We start from the raw sequence: 11,455 nt of genomic DNA on the forward strand, positions 1-11,455 counted from the left end.
AAACCCCCTCCCCCCCCCCCCCCCCCCGGAAAACTCTTGGAAGATTTCTCTCCATGCTGGACCATTAATTAACGTTCTGATGTCCCGGGGGGGTACTCCTCGGGATTTGTTTTCGGTGAACTAATGTGACTGCAGCTCTGCAAATAGACCCTTAGTGACTGGGAAGGGATCCTCGGAGATGCGGGCTTTTTGTCTTTTCTTTACATAGAAAAAAAAACCCTCGAACAAATCCTTATGGCTCGGGGATTGGCTGTAAACTGCCAAAAAAATAAGTCTCCACTTGAATTAGAGCGAGTCCAAGTTTTGTTAATATAATTTTTTTTTTTTTTTTACAATGTTTACAATGAGTCATTTGAAGTGACGGCCTGACGGGTTAACAACGCAGACCTAACAAACGCTTTAGTAAATATTTGTTTGGAAAGAGAGTCATTACTGGATAAAATAGTTAATGTATTTTAATATGTTAAAACTTGTTTGGATATCAAAAAATAGGAAAGTAATTTTTTGTCATAAATTTATTGAGAAATTCTGGCAAAATCGTTGGATGGATGGGAAATGCCGTTATGACAAAAAATATGTGAAAGAAAATCGAAAAATTTCGGTAGAAAATCTTGTACAAATAAATTTTCATCGCGATGTTGCATTTAATGTATCTCTTACATTGACTATGTTAGCCTGAATTTCGGCCGCCTCCTGAAAAACGAAACAATTCTAATTACTTCTTTCTTTCGAAGACATCGAAGTTATGAACGCAACTAAAGCAGTTACTAAATGAAAGCTCGAACTAAAATTAACACAAGAAAACTGACAAAAACCTCTTAAGAAACGACCAGCTGTCAAAGAAATCTACGTGGTTAAATATAACAAGCAAACCAATCGCAGAACAGTGGACTTTTTTTTGTCAATAGTAGCATATCATATCAGGAAGGTTCCATTTTGACAGTCGGATCAGAAAGAGTCAAGTTTATGTCCGCGGATTCAATATGGTGAGTGTCAAATCGTTCAATTAAGGGAAGGAAAAACTGAGAAGGTGATAAGTTTTTAACTTCTACAACTCTTTTCTCGACCACAGTATGGCTTTGTCAACTGCGCCTTGGAAAGCCTCGTTCTTCGACATTTCGGTGAAGGAAAATGGAACGAAATAAAGTTAGTATTGTTATTCTGTTTATTTGACACTAGCTTGAATATTAGATATGCATCGGAAACAAGTGAAATTGTTTTGTTTTTGCTCTACATTTAGGAGAGCCGCAGGTTTGGATATGGATGGCCATTTTCTCTTCAATGTGATTTACGAAGATGAAATTACCTTCAATGTCGTGGGCGCTGCCGTAAAAGTATTAGGTATGATCAAATCTAGTCCTTTGAACAGCACTTTCTATCAATATATATGCCACGCGAGTTTGCAACTGTAAAAATCTTAAATTTTGTTTTTCGAAAACTCAGGATTAAAACCGAACAGCACTTTCACTGACTCGAAAGGTTGAATTGCTTGCACGGTTGCATAATAAACAGCACTACGCGAAAGCATCGCTCGGTAGCTCCACAACCATACGCATGCAAATGCTAGACGCATCTTGTACAACCGGCATGTTATTACATTACAACTTTGCCCATTTTGGTCTAAACATAATGCGTATAAACCGTGTTGAAGAGGTTTATTTTCCGCAAAGCGGCTCCGAAAATCAGCTGTTTACCTCTGCCAGGTGTGTGTTTGCCTGTGGTGAACGCAATCATGATCACCACTTTATAGCATGCAATATAATTGGACTGACGATGGGCGATCAATCTCATTATAGATTGTTCTAAACTCTGCATTTGGCGTTTTCTATAGTACAAGAAGACAGATATAAAAATCTGAAAAATATGACAATTGATGATGACGTTGTCGGCGTGTATTAAATAACTCCAAACAATGCAATTCGGACAAAAACAATAAATTAAAAAAAGCTGTTTTCTCACTGCAAAAAGACTGTTTTAAACGGAATAAGCTTTTTTTCCGACAGAATTTTTGCAGAAATTTTAATCGAGAGAAATCTATTGTGATAATTTAATTGCTCTCTAGATCTTCTGCGCATGTCTTGTGCAGGCAAGATATCAAACGCCTAACGACTATTTTTAAAATGTGCACAATATGTAGAACAGACTAATTTATTCAATTTCTTGTTGATTCTGCGGAAAGCCGGATTTTAGAATGTTTTTAATTTCATAAGACAAATTTGGCGATCTTACACTAAAAACTACCAACATTCGATAAAAGTGATTTGAAAAATACTTATCCGGCCTGGTAAGTTATATAATCATCGGGACTTTCTAGAAAAGGGCTAGATAAAAAAATGAACCCCCTTTCGATAATTTTAACAGGCATAGAAGCCAGCAAAATTCTCGAATTGTTTGGAGAATGGTTTCTGGATTTCTGTCAAGAGGCTGGTTACGATAGAATCCTGCAAGTGCTTGGCGGAACTCTGCGAGATTTTATCTCTAACTTGGACGCTCTTCACGACCATTTAGCATCGGCATATCCTGGAATGCGGGCGCCTTCTTTCAGAGTTTCGGATCGTGAAGATGGCACGTTGATTCTACATTACTATTCATCAAGGGAAGGCCTCGAATATATAGTTATCGGTCTCGTTAGAGCTGTAGCAAGAAAACTTCTCAATACTGACATAAGTATAGAAATTATAAAACAGAAGCAAGAGCCTGGAGATGACATTCAGTTCGCAATCAATGAAATCCAATGTGAAGAGAATTCCTTCCATTGTAATATTAAACAAACTGCGCTTATACGCCCTGTCAAAGAACTTGACTCGTTGACTTTGGAACCGAAAATTTCTCCTGCGACGTTCTGCCGATCATTCCCATTTCATGTGATGTTTGACAAAAGCATGACCGTCTTGCAGTGTGGAGATTTTCTAAGTCGTGTGATCAAAGACATTAACTCTCAGATAGCACTGACTGAGATCTTTGAACTCGTTCGTCCCAGAATAGAATTTACCCATGAATCTTTGATGGCTCACATCAATACACTGTTTGTGTTAACCACCCGTCCAGGATTCATGAAACCTCCAGACTCCACAGATGTGATTTCCAACTTGGATGCTAAATCTCTTAGGCTAAAGGGACAAATTCTTCACCTCGAAGAATTCGACAACCTGCTATTCCTCTGTTCCCCAAGTTTCAGCAACTTGGACGATTTGAGAGAAAATGGCTTGTATCTTAGCGACATTCCGCTACACGATGTAACGAGAAATTTAATTTTGCTCTCAGAGCAATATCAGGAAGACCACATCCTTACAAAAGAGCTGGAAATTCTAACGGACAAGTTACGCCAAACTCACAAGGATCTTGCTGAAGAAAAGGAGCTTACGGATCAGCTTCTGTACTCCATACTACCCCCCTCGGTAGCACAAGAGCTTAGACACAAACGACCTGTCCAGGCCGAGAAGTTTGAAATGGTCACCATCTTGTTCAGCGGGATTGTGAACTTTGAGAGCATTTGCCAGAATTCTGAGCCAGTGGAGATAGTTCAGCTTCTCAATAATATCTACACCGAATTTGATATTCTTACTGATCCAGAAATTAACGATGTATACAAGGTAAGAGACTCAATTGATGAACGAATAACGAACGAACGAGCGAAAGAACAAAAGAGCGAACGAACGACCGACGAACCGAACGAACGAACGAATGAACGAACGAGCGACCGACCAATTTGATTCGGTTTTTACCTTCCTTTTACTCACCAAGCGTTAAAGACCAATTTCGATATATTAAAATTCGTTCTTGGCTATGAGGCTTAAGGAAATAAAACAACAGAAATGAAATTTTTTTTTTTATTCTTCTAAGCCTAGCAATCAAGCTAGAATTTTAATGTATCGACATTGGTCTATTCAGATTGAAACTGTTGGAGACAAATTCATGGCAGTCAGCGGCTTACCTGAGAGGAATACATGGCATGCGCGTAACCTGTGTCACGTGGCATTGGATATGATAGAGTCGGTGAAAGAAGTGAAACATCAAGAAGGAAAGATTCAGGTAAATGAAAGAAAGTAAAGAATATAAATAGACAATCAGACAGACCACGGAGAGACAGATAGACAGTCTGACGGAAAGATAGACAGATAGACACAAGACAAACACTGAGACTGTGGAACACAGACAGGCAGACAGACAGACAGACAGACTGGCGGACGGACGGACAGATAGACAGGTAGATACACAGCAGACATCAAGACTGCGGCAGACAGACAGACAGACAGACAGAAAGAAAGGTAGACAAAAGAACAAGTAAGCACACAACATTAATTTTCTGAAAGGTGCGCGCATTTTGTCACCAGCTTACCAATGATATTCTCGACTTGTTGATTGGTGCTCTTAATTGAGGGTTCGACTGACATGTACCCGTGTCCAACCATTTTTGTTTGGAAACGGAGATATTTTTATCCGGTCAGGTCTTCCGTACACACGTTAGTCAACGAAAATCCTCTGAAAATGGAGTTTTACGGAAGAGATTTTTGAAAACGGTGATTTATCATTTGCGCGTGGACTGCAAAAACAAATGAAAAAGGTTTTCGAACAACCTCATTCCCAGGGTCCACTCTCTTTCTGACCCTGGGAACGAGGTTGGGTTTTCGAAAACGATGACGTAACAACGCTGACAGAAGACGCCAGAAAGTCTCTAGATCGTTTTCTATCGCTTACTTGAGGACAACGAACTGAACGATTGAAAAAAGATGCGTGGTGGATTAAAAATGCGTTTCAAAAATCTCCGTTTTCAAACAAATATGATCCAAAACTCATTCGTATGGACCGGGTACGGTACCTGAGTAGCTGCTTTCTATATTTTTTGACCGACACTCGTCCATCAATTATCCCATCAACCTGCTTTCCGCTATGTTTTCAATAAGAATTTCTACCGTCAAAGCGGATATGTTTCTTCATTCTTGATTTTACAGATAAGAATAGGAGTGCATTCTGGTGAAGTTGTGGCAGGAGTGGTTGGACATAAGACCCCCCGGTACTGTTTGTTTGGTAACACGGTAAATCTTACAAGCCGCACGGAGACCACGGGAGTCCCAGGAAAAGTCTGTGTGAGTGCCGCCACCTACAGGTATTAACAAGTGCTTAACTGCTTGTAAGTGTTCTAAAATCCATACGTGTATTTAACAAATCGACGGCAGTTTTCTATGGTCTATACTCTTATAGACCATAAAATGACGTCAAAAAATGTTTAAAACTCAAGTGGAACCACGAGCCGCAGGCGAGTGGTTTCAGTGCCAAGTTTTGGACATTTTATGGCGTCATTTCATGGTCTATAAGAGTATAGACCATAGAAAACTGCCGTCGATTTGTTTTTTACAATAACATGGAAAAAGTACGAGCAGAATTGGCTATTTTTTTCGTTGATGAAGCGTGCGCGTTTCATGTGACGTCATTTTTATTGTCTGTACTCTTATAGGCAATAGCTACGAGCCAATCAGCGCGCGGGAATTTGGACAGTTATTGTAAAAACCTTATTGTAGGTAATGACGCTTATTTGTAATCCGGCCCTGAAGGAATTTTAAAATTAACGGGACTTATGCATCAGTCAATTTACTGTTTTAACTTACAGATGCTTGCAGAAATTTGTCAGCCGTCACCCAATCTTCGTGTTTACAAAGCGCGAGGCAGTACTGATGAAGGGCCTACAGAGGCCCATGGTTACTTACATCCTCAACTGGCATCCCCGGTACCCCAGAAAGACCGTCATCAGAAGACCTCGCCAGGCCCCTGTGCTCGGAGGGCTTACATTTGGCCGTGCAAATAAAGGACCCTTGTAATACAGGACTGCTACACTCACCAAAAACTTCTATGTCAGCCGGGGCGTTCTTTACGATACTGAGTGATCAGAATCTCAGTTTCCTTGCAGTACCGGAAAGTACTATTGTATAACGGTAGACCTTTGTCACTCGGCGGCCATGTTGATTCTCAGGAGAATAAAAGCTTTGTTTTTGCACGGCGAGCCTCGCACTGAATTCGCGTCAGGGCGATGATAGGCTTGCCGTGCAAATACAAAGCTTTTTGTTCCTCTGAGACTCAACATGGTCCCGCGTGATGAAAATGCATTTTGGTCGATTAGCAGACTTTTATGGCTTTTGGACGGTTTCTCCTCCTGCATGTGGATGCGCGCTGGTGTAGTAGTTAGCCCATTGGACTTTCGATCGGACGATTGAGGCTATGACAAAGAAACGTGGAGTATATTTAGTATGTCCCAAACTGTTTCATTGAGGTCTGCAAAGTGGGCCGATGACGCCATATCACATAACATTCATGCCATTCGTTCTCCACATCCGCCATCTTGGATTTCTCAACATCTCCAAAACCGCAAAAAATCATCCAAATTGCTTTAAAATTTATGAAAACCAATAGATAAGAGCCAAAATGATGTAAAAATGTTAAAGTTACTAGAGTAAACTTAAAATTTCTTATATAAAGGTAAAAACGTTTAAAATTGGGGAAAATGGACTGTCAAAATCCTGTTGCCATCGAAACATCAAATAACATGAACAATAGATTATTAAACCAACTTGTTGCCAGTTTAGTTTTAGGTAAAGTCATCAAGTTTGATGGTATTTGCTTTCTCTTGAACATTCAAAGTCCTGGTGTACTAGGAGCATTCGTAATAAAACACGGTTTTGACAAAAGAAACCCAATTTAAAAATCCCCATGACGCGACTTCTTTGAGGTCCCGCAAACTTTTAAGGAAGCATTAATTGTTACCGAAAGACTTGTTTACCAATTAAATGGGCACAGTCACAGAGATTTTTTTGTATTTTCGTCAAACGACTGCACAAATATTTGACCAAGAACCTTTGTGTTCGACGAAATTGCTCTTAGAGTACCGGAAGGAAATTGTTAAGCGATTTCTTGAAGGAGAGAACAAACTTTAATCAGTTTTTTTAGTGATTTCTGTAAGATACACAGGACAAACTTAAAAAAGGCCATTTTTTTCACGTCGCAATCCATTTCCATCCTAGCCATCTGCAGCCAAAGATAATAGTTTTTGGCAAATGTCAGAAATGACCACTTGACCATGTTTATCAATCATTTGCCGCTCGCTGTTTTCAGTTTCTCAGTAAAATTGAGTAGTTTGGCGTTAACACGAAAGGGCGGAATTGTTTTGCACTATGTTCATCGAAACACTGATTATTTCAAGAAAACATAAACGCGAATCTCACGTTTGCCGTAAACGCGATTCTAAATCTCACTATTATTTTTTCTCAGTGTGCGAGCGGGCCAAATTCTGTAAATCATGCAATCTGATTGGTTCCAAACCCGGGCGGATTTGCTGCGTGATTTGTTGCAGGACTTGGGCTTTGTTTTATTGCAGAAAAAAAATAAAAATTTTATTTACTGGCCTAGGTCGGTCCGTATTGGAAAACCTACGCTACGCAGAGGGCACAGTCAGTTTCCCAATACGGACCTCCCGGTCGGTGAATAACATATATCTACCGTAGTTTCTGTTCAGTAGTAGGGTTGCTGTGTTTAATAATATTGAAACATTGTTTTAAAATACAAGTAAAGTAAGCAAGGCTGATACCGCGTAGAAAACTTAACACCACAGAGACACGATAGAGACCAAACCGAAAGTAAAAAATGCAACCGTTGCAGCTGTTTCGAACTGTTTTAACGTTTCTATAGGTACAAATATATTTTTTAACTATTCAAAGCGGACACTAAAAAAACTGCCCCCTTAAATTCTTGGCTGCACAAACGGGCAAACAACTGTTGCGAATGCAAAATGATCTTGAAAAGAATCAAGCAATTTTTAGTCTCGGAACCAGTGCGACAACAATTTATTTGTACCACAATCAGTGCCCTTACTTGGAAATTATGTTCAACAAGAGATTTTTTCTGTAGGAGGGAATTTCAAGGCCATGAAATTCTAAGTAGGGGTGGGGGTGGTGGTGTGTGTGGGTGGGGGGGGGGGGTGCAGAAGTGGTCTTACGTGTTGACCTTGTTTTTTGATGGGGAGAGGGTTTATTTAAGCCGCTACAATTTTTTGTTAGGCGTTATCAACGGACTTTGGAAAACTTGCGTTTTTAGTGGTCTTGAGCAGTTTGTAAGTACAAACGCAGGAATGGCGTCCAGGCCCTAGGGCCGGGTTGTTCGAAGGCCTATTAACGCTAATCGACGATTAAAAGTTAATCGAGGTTTTCATCTCTCTCTTTAAAAGTGGTTTTCAAGCCTAATCGCAAGCTAAAGGTAAAGAAACTCTAAGTCAAAACTGAGGGGCAAAAATCTTTTGGAAGAATCTTTACCGATAAGTAATTAAACTTGAATCAAAGTTCACGTTAATCCAGGATTCGTTTAATCGGACTTTGAACAACTGGGCCCAGTTGTTCAAAGCCCGATTAAGCTAACCCTGGGTTAGCGTGAACTTTGCAATTGATTGAAGTCTAATTACTAATCAACAAAGATTCTTTTAAAAAAAATTGACTCTCGGTTTGATTTAGACTTTTCTTTAGCATTATCTAAATATTAGCCCTTAAAAACAGTTTTAACTCGAGCGAGATGAAAACCTCGGTTAACTTTTAATCGTGGATTAGCGTTAATCGACTTTCGAACAACTGGGCCCTGGGGCCCGTTTCTCGAACGTCCTGGTAACTTATCGGGCCCGATAAGTGTCTTTGGTGATAAATGTTTCTTAGCAGAAGTCCATTTTTGTTAGCTTTGAATACTAAATTTTAAAACCTTATAACTATGAAAACATTGGCCAAGTGTCATGTTTCTAATCACTGTGTAATCGGCGAAAAAACATTTAAAAATATACTTATCGGGCCCGATAACTTACCGGGACTTTCGAGAAAAGGGCCCCTGGCCACGGAAACTTGGTAGACGTCCTTAGTCCACCCTTGTGAAGGTGAAAGACCAATAGCCAATGGGCGGCCTTTCTTGTTATATATCGTAAATTACATAATAAAAAACGGAATTTGCCCTCTCAATCTCCGTGCAAATCATCACTGTGGTCATTTTTGAAAACAATTATAATTTTGCCGGGATAAGCGGCATCAAAATGAGGTATAAAACAAATAGATTCCATCTGACTGTGCGTGTATAGTCTGACAACGCACAGAGGAGGTCAGTGTTAATATCACGGCACGCTACTCGCGCCGCCTACGGCTTGTAGCGTGCTCCTAGTTTGTCCTTACCACGTTTCAGTTGAAGTCATCAGCGCGTTATCAGAAAACACGTGCACACGCCCAATTGGAGTCTATTTTGTAAATACAGCAGCCATTTGAGGCTGAGGTTTGGAGTTGTTGCCGTTTTAGAATTTTTTTCAAACCGTTGCCTGCATTAGTATTTTTTGTATTGGATAGATATATTATGTTGAAAAGTTTGCATGTTAGAAATAGAAATGTGTACGCTGATTTCAGACAAATATTTAATTGGAAATAATCTTGAAAACTTACTAGCTCAAGTTCTGATAACTTAGGAGGCTAGTGGAAAGTAATTCACATTGAGAAAAATGAAAAAATAGAGGCATAAATTAAAGTATTCCGATCACAGTGGCCATATGCCCGACAGCCGGAAACGGTAACTGGGCTAAAGCCCAACACACAGAAATTTCCACAGAATTCCAACTTTAAGTATCATTCAAACCTCTTGAGAATCACCGTTGAGCATGTTCGATCTTTGTTCAGTTGGTTTGTACAACTTAGGCCGCCGCCCACGAGGTTGTGGAGCGAGGTTTGTAGCTTGTTGTCCTTCGGGAACTTTAACGCGCTCATCAATATCATTCGAACTTTCAACCGCCGCGTTGTTATGAAGGTTTGTCAGTAAAATAGAGGATACATTTTGTTCATCTGTTGGACTAACAACAACAACAAGAACAACAACAAAACAACCGTTATCATTTGCTACTTTGATTTAGCACAGTGACTGGTGAAAACTGATAGGTACCGTTGTTGCAGTTTTGGTTTATCTACACTTAGGTTCGGTCAGGATATATGAGCGAAGAGCAAAGGAGAACAGTTTCAAAATGATTCAGTGTAAGGTCCAAACATGTCACATTTTCAGTCGCGTAAAATCAGTGTGATTCAAGCCTCGGAAAAACAAGAAAAAATTGCACAAAATTCGCCAAAAAATGATCACCCAAAGTACCAAATACTGTACTTTGTTCGGCCGGGGCGTGAATGGACTAAAAGTGGCCAACAGATTGGAGATTGAATTCTATCAGGGGTGTCGGATAGGTGCACTGTATATGAATAGAACAGCAAAATACTTGAGATACTGAAAAAAAAATACAAAATAAGCTAACCATTACCGTAGTAAATACCGGGTAGAAAAGATGGAAACGAACAAAGTTCGACAGTAAAAAACTACAATTTTTCGTTTTACCTTTTAAATTTCATTTTATCGCGACAAATCATATACATTAGTTTAAGGCAGGATGTACCATTAACCGACTTTTACAATTTTCTTGCCACGTGCCTTTAACTCGGACATATGTTAAACTTTGCGGTAATTAAACATTTGAATTGCTGATTGTTGTGCAGTAAAATTAATTGTGGAAGTGCGGGGGTGTCATCTGGCGAGTTTAACTTAGACAGGAAACCTTGCATTGTCTCTCTTCACCCAGGTGTATAAACGGGTACCGGCAACATACTGCTGGGGGTAACCCCGAGATGCGCTAGCATCCCATCCCGGGGAGTTGGTGGTGGTAGCGTGAGGGAGGGGGGAGGTGGGGGATTGGGAGGTTACAATACTGTCTTGTAGTTGTTTCATGCTACAGAAACCGGATTAATCCCCGACCGTGTTGTCAACCTGTAACGTGTGTACCGCTTGTCTTTCCCGCCTCTCCTTGTAAATAGAACCACCAAATGAGTAAGTAGGCGTGGATCGTTTCGCAGCACACTGTTGTCAAGTGGCCCATGACTCCTATGTCAAGATTTCCACGTACAAAGAAAAGACGAATTATTCCACCATATACTTTGGTTTGCTCCAAATGGGTTCCCAAGAAAATCCAGTGCTCGACGGAAAAGTGAATCACGTTCGTTTTATGGCGACCGTTTAGTGGCATTTTCTTTTCTGTCTTTTATCAAAGACTTTGTTAGTCTTTCGTATATGACGTTTAAATGAACCAGTGGTCGACAGATTGCTTTGTTTACAAGTTACGCTCGTAAATACATACAGGTCTATATGTGTCAATAAACCCTGAATTACACTTCGTACAGTTCAAAGCGGGTAATAATTAACAAAATGACTTCCCTAAGGCTCAGTCGCTATTAAAACTCAAATCAGTTTTTCGTCTTTGGTCATCCGTAACCTTCAGACCAGAGTGACGGCGACTTTCAAATTTCAAATCAATCACATCCCCAGAATTCTCTCTGTTTCCCATTGTTTACCAGCAGATAAGGAGACCCTATAAACAAGATTGGCGTGACAAGTTGTTGTCGAAACCAAGCTAACTAGATTT

The 11,455-nt window shown here is 40.0% G+C and overlaps 1 protein-coding gene across 1 annotated transcript; it reads left to right on the plus strand.

Moving 5' to 3' along the window:
* The first annotated feature begins 116 nt into the window (after positions 1-116).
* LOC146471751 (guanylate cyclase soluble subunit beta-1-like) lies at positions 117-7,907 on the plus strand. Its single transcript, XM_085120285.1, has 7 exons — positions 117-986; positions 1,073-1,146; positions 1,241-1,341; positions 2,362-3,593; positions 3,892-4,032; positions 4,953-5,107; positions 5,609-7,907. The coding sequence occupies exons 1-7, from the start codon at positions 984-986 to the stop codon at positions 5,814-5,816; spliced, it is 1,914 nt and encodes a 637-aa protein (XP_084976411.1). The 5' UTR covers positions 117-983; the 3' UTR covers positions 5,817-7,907.
* The last annotated feature ends 3,548 nt before the right edge of the window (positions 7,908-11,455 follow it).

Source organism: Pavona decussata, unplaced genomic scaffold (genome assembly GCF_977016875.1).
Source record: "Pavona decussata unplaced genomic scaffold, jaPavDecu1.1 SCAFFOLD_102, whole genome shotgun sequence".
In the NCBI taxonomy this organism is placed as follows: domain Eukaryota; kingdom Metazoa; phylum Cnidaria; class Anthozoa; order Scleractinia; family Agariciidae; genus Pavona; species Pavona decussata.

Coding starts and splice junctions, on each gene's coding strand:
- LOC146471751 (XM_085120285.1), top strand. Junction 1,147..1,240: donor GGAAAATGGAACGAAATAAA/GTTAGTATTGTT, acceptor CTCTACATTTAG/GAGAGCCGCAGGTTTGGATA. Junction 3,594..3,891: donor AAATTAACGATGTATACAAG/GTAAGAGACTCA, acceptor TGGTCTATTCAG/ATTGAAACTGTTGGAGACAA.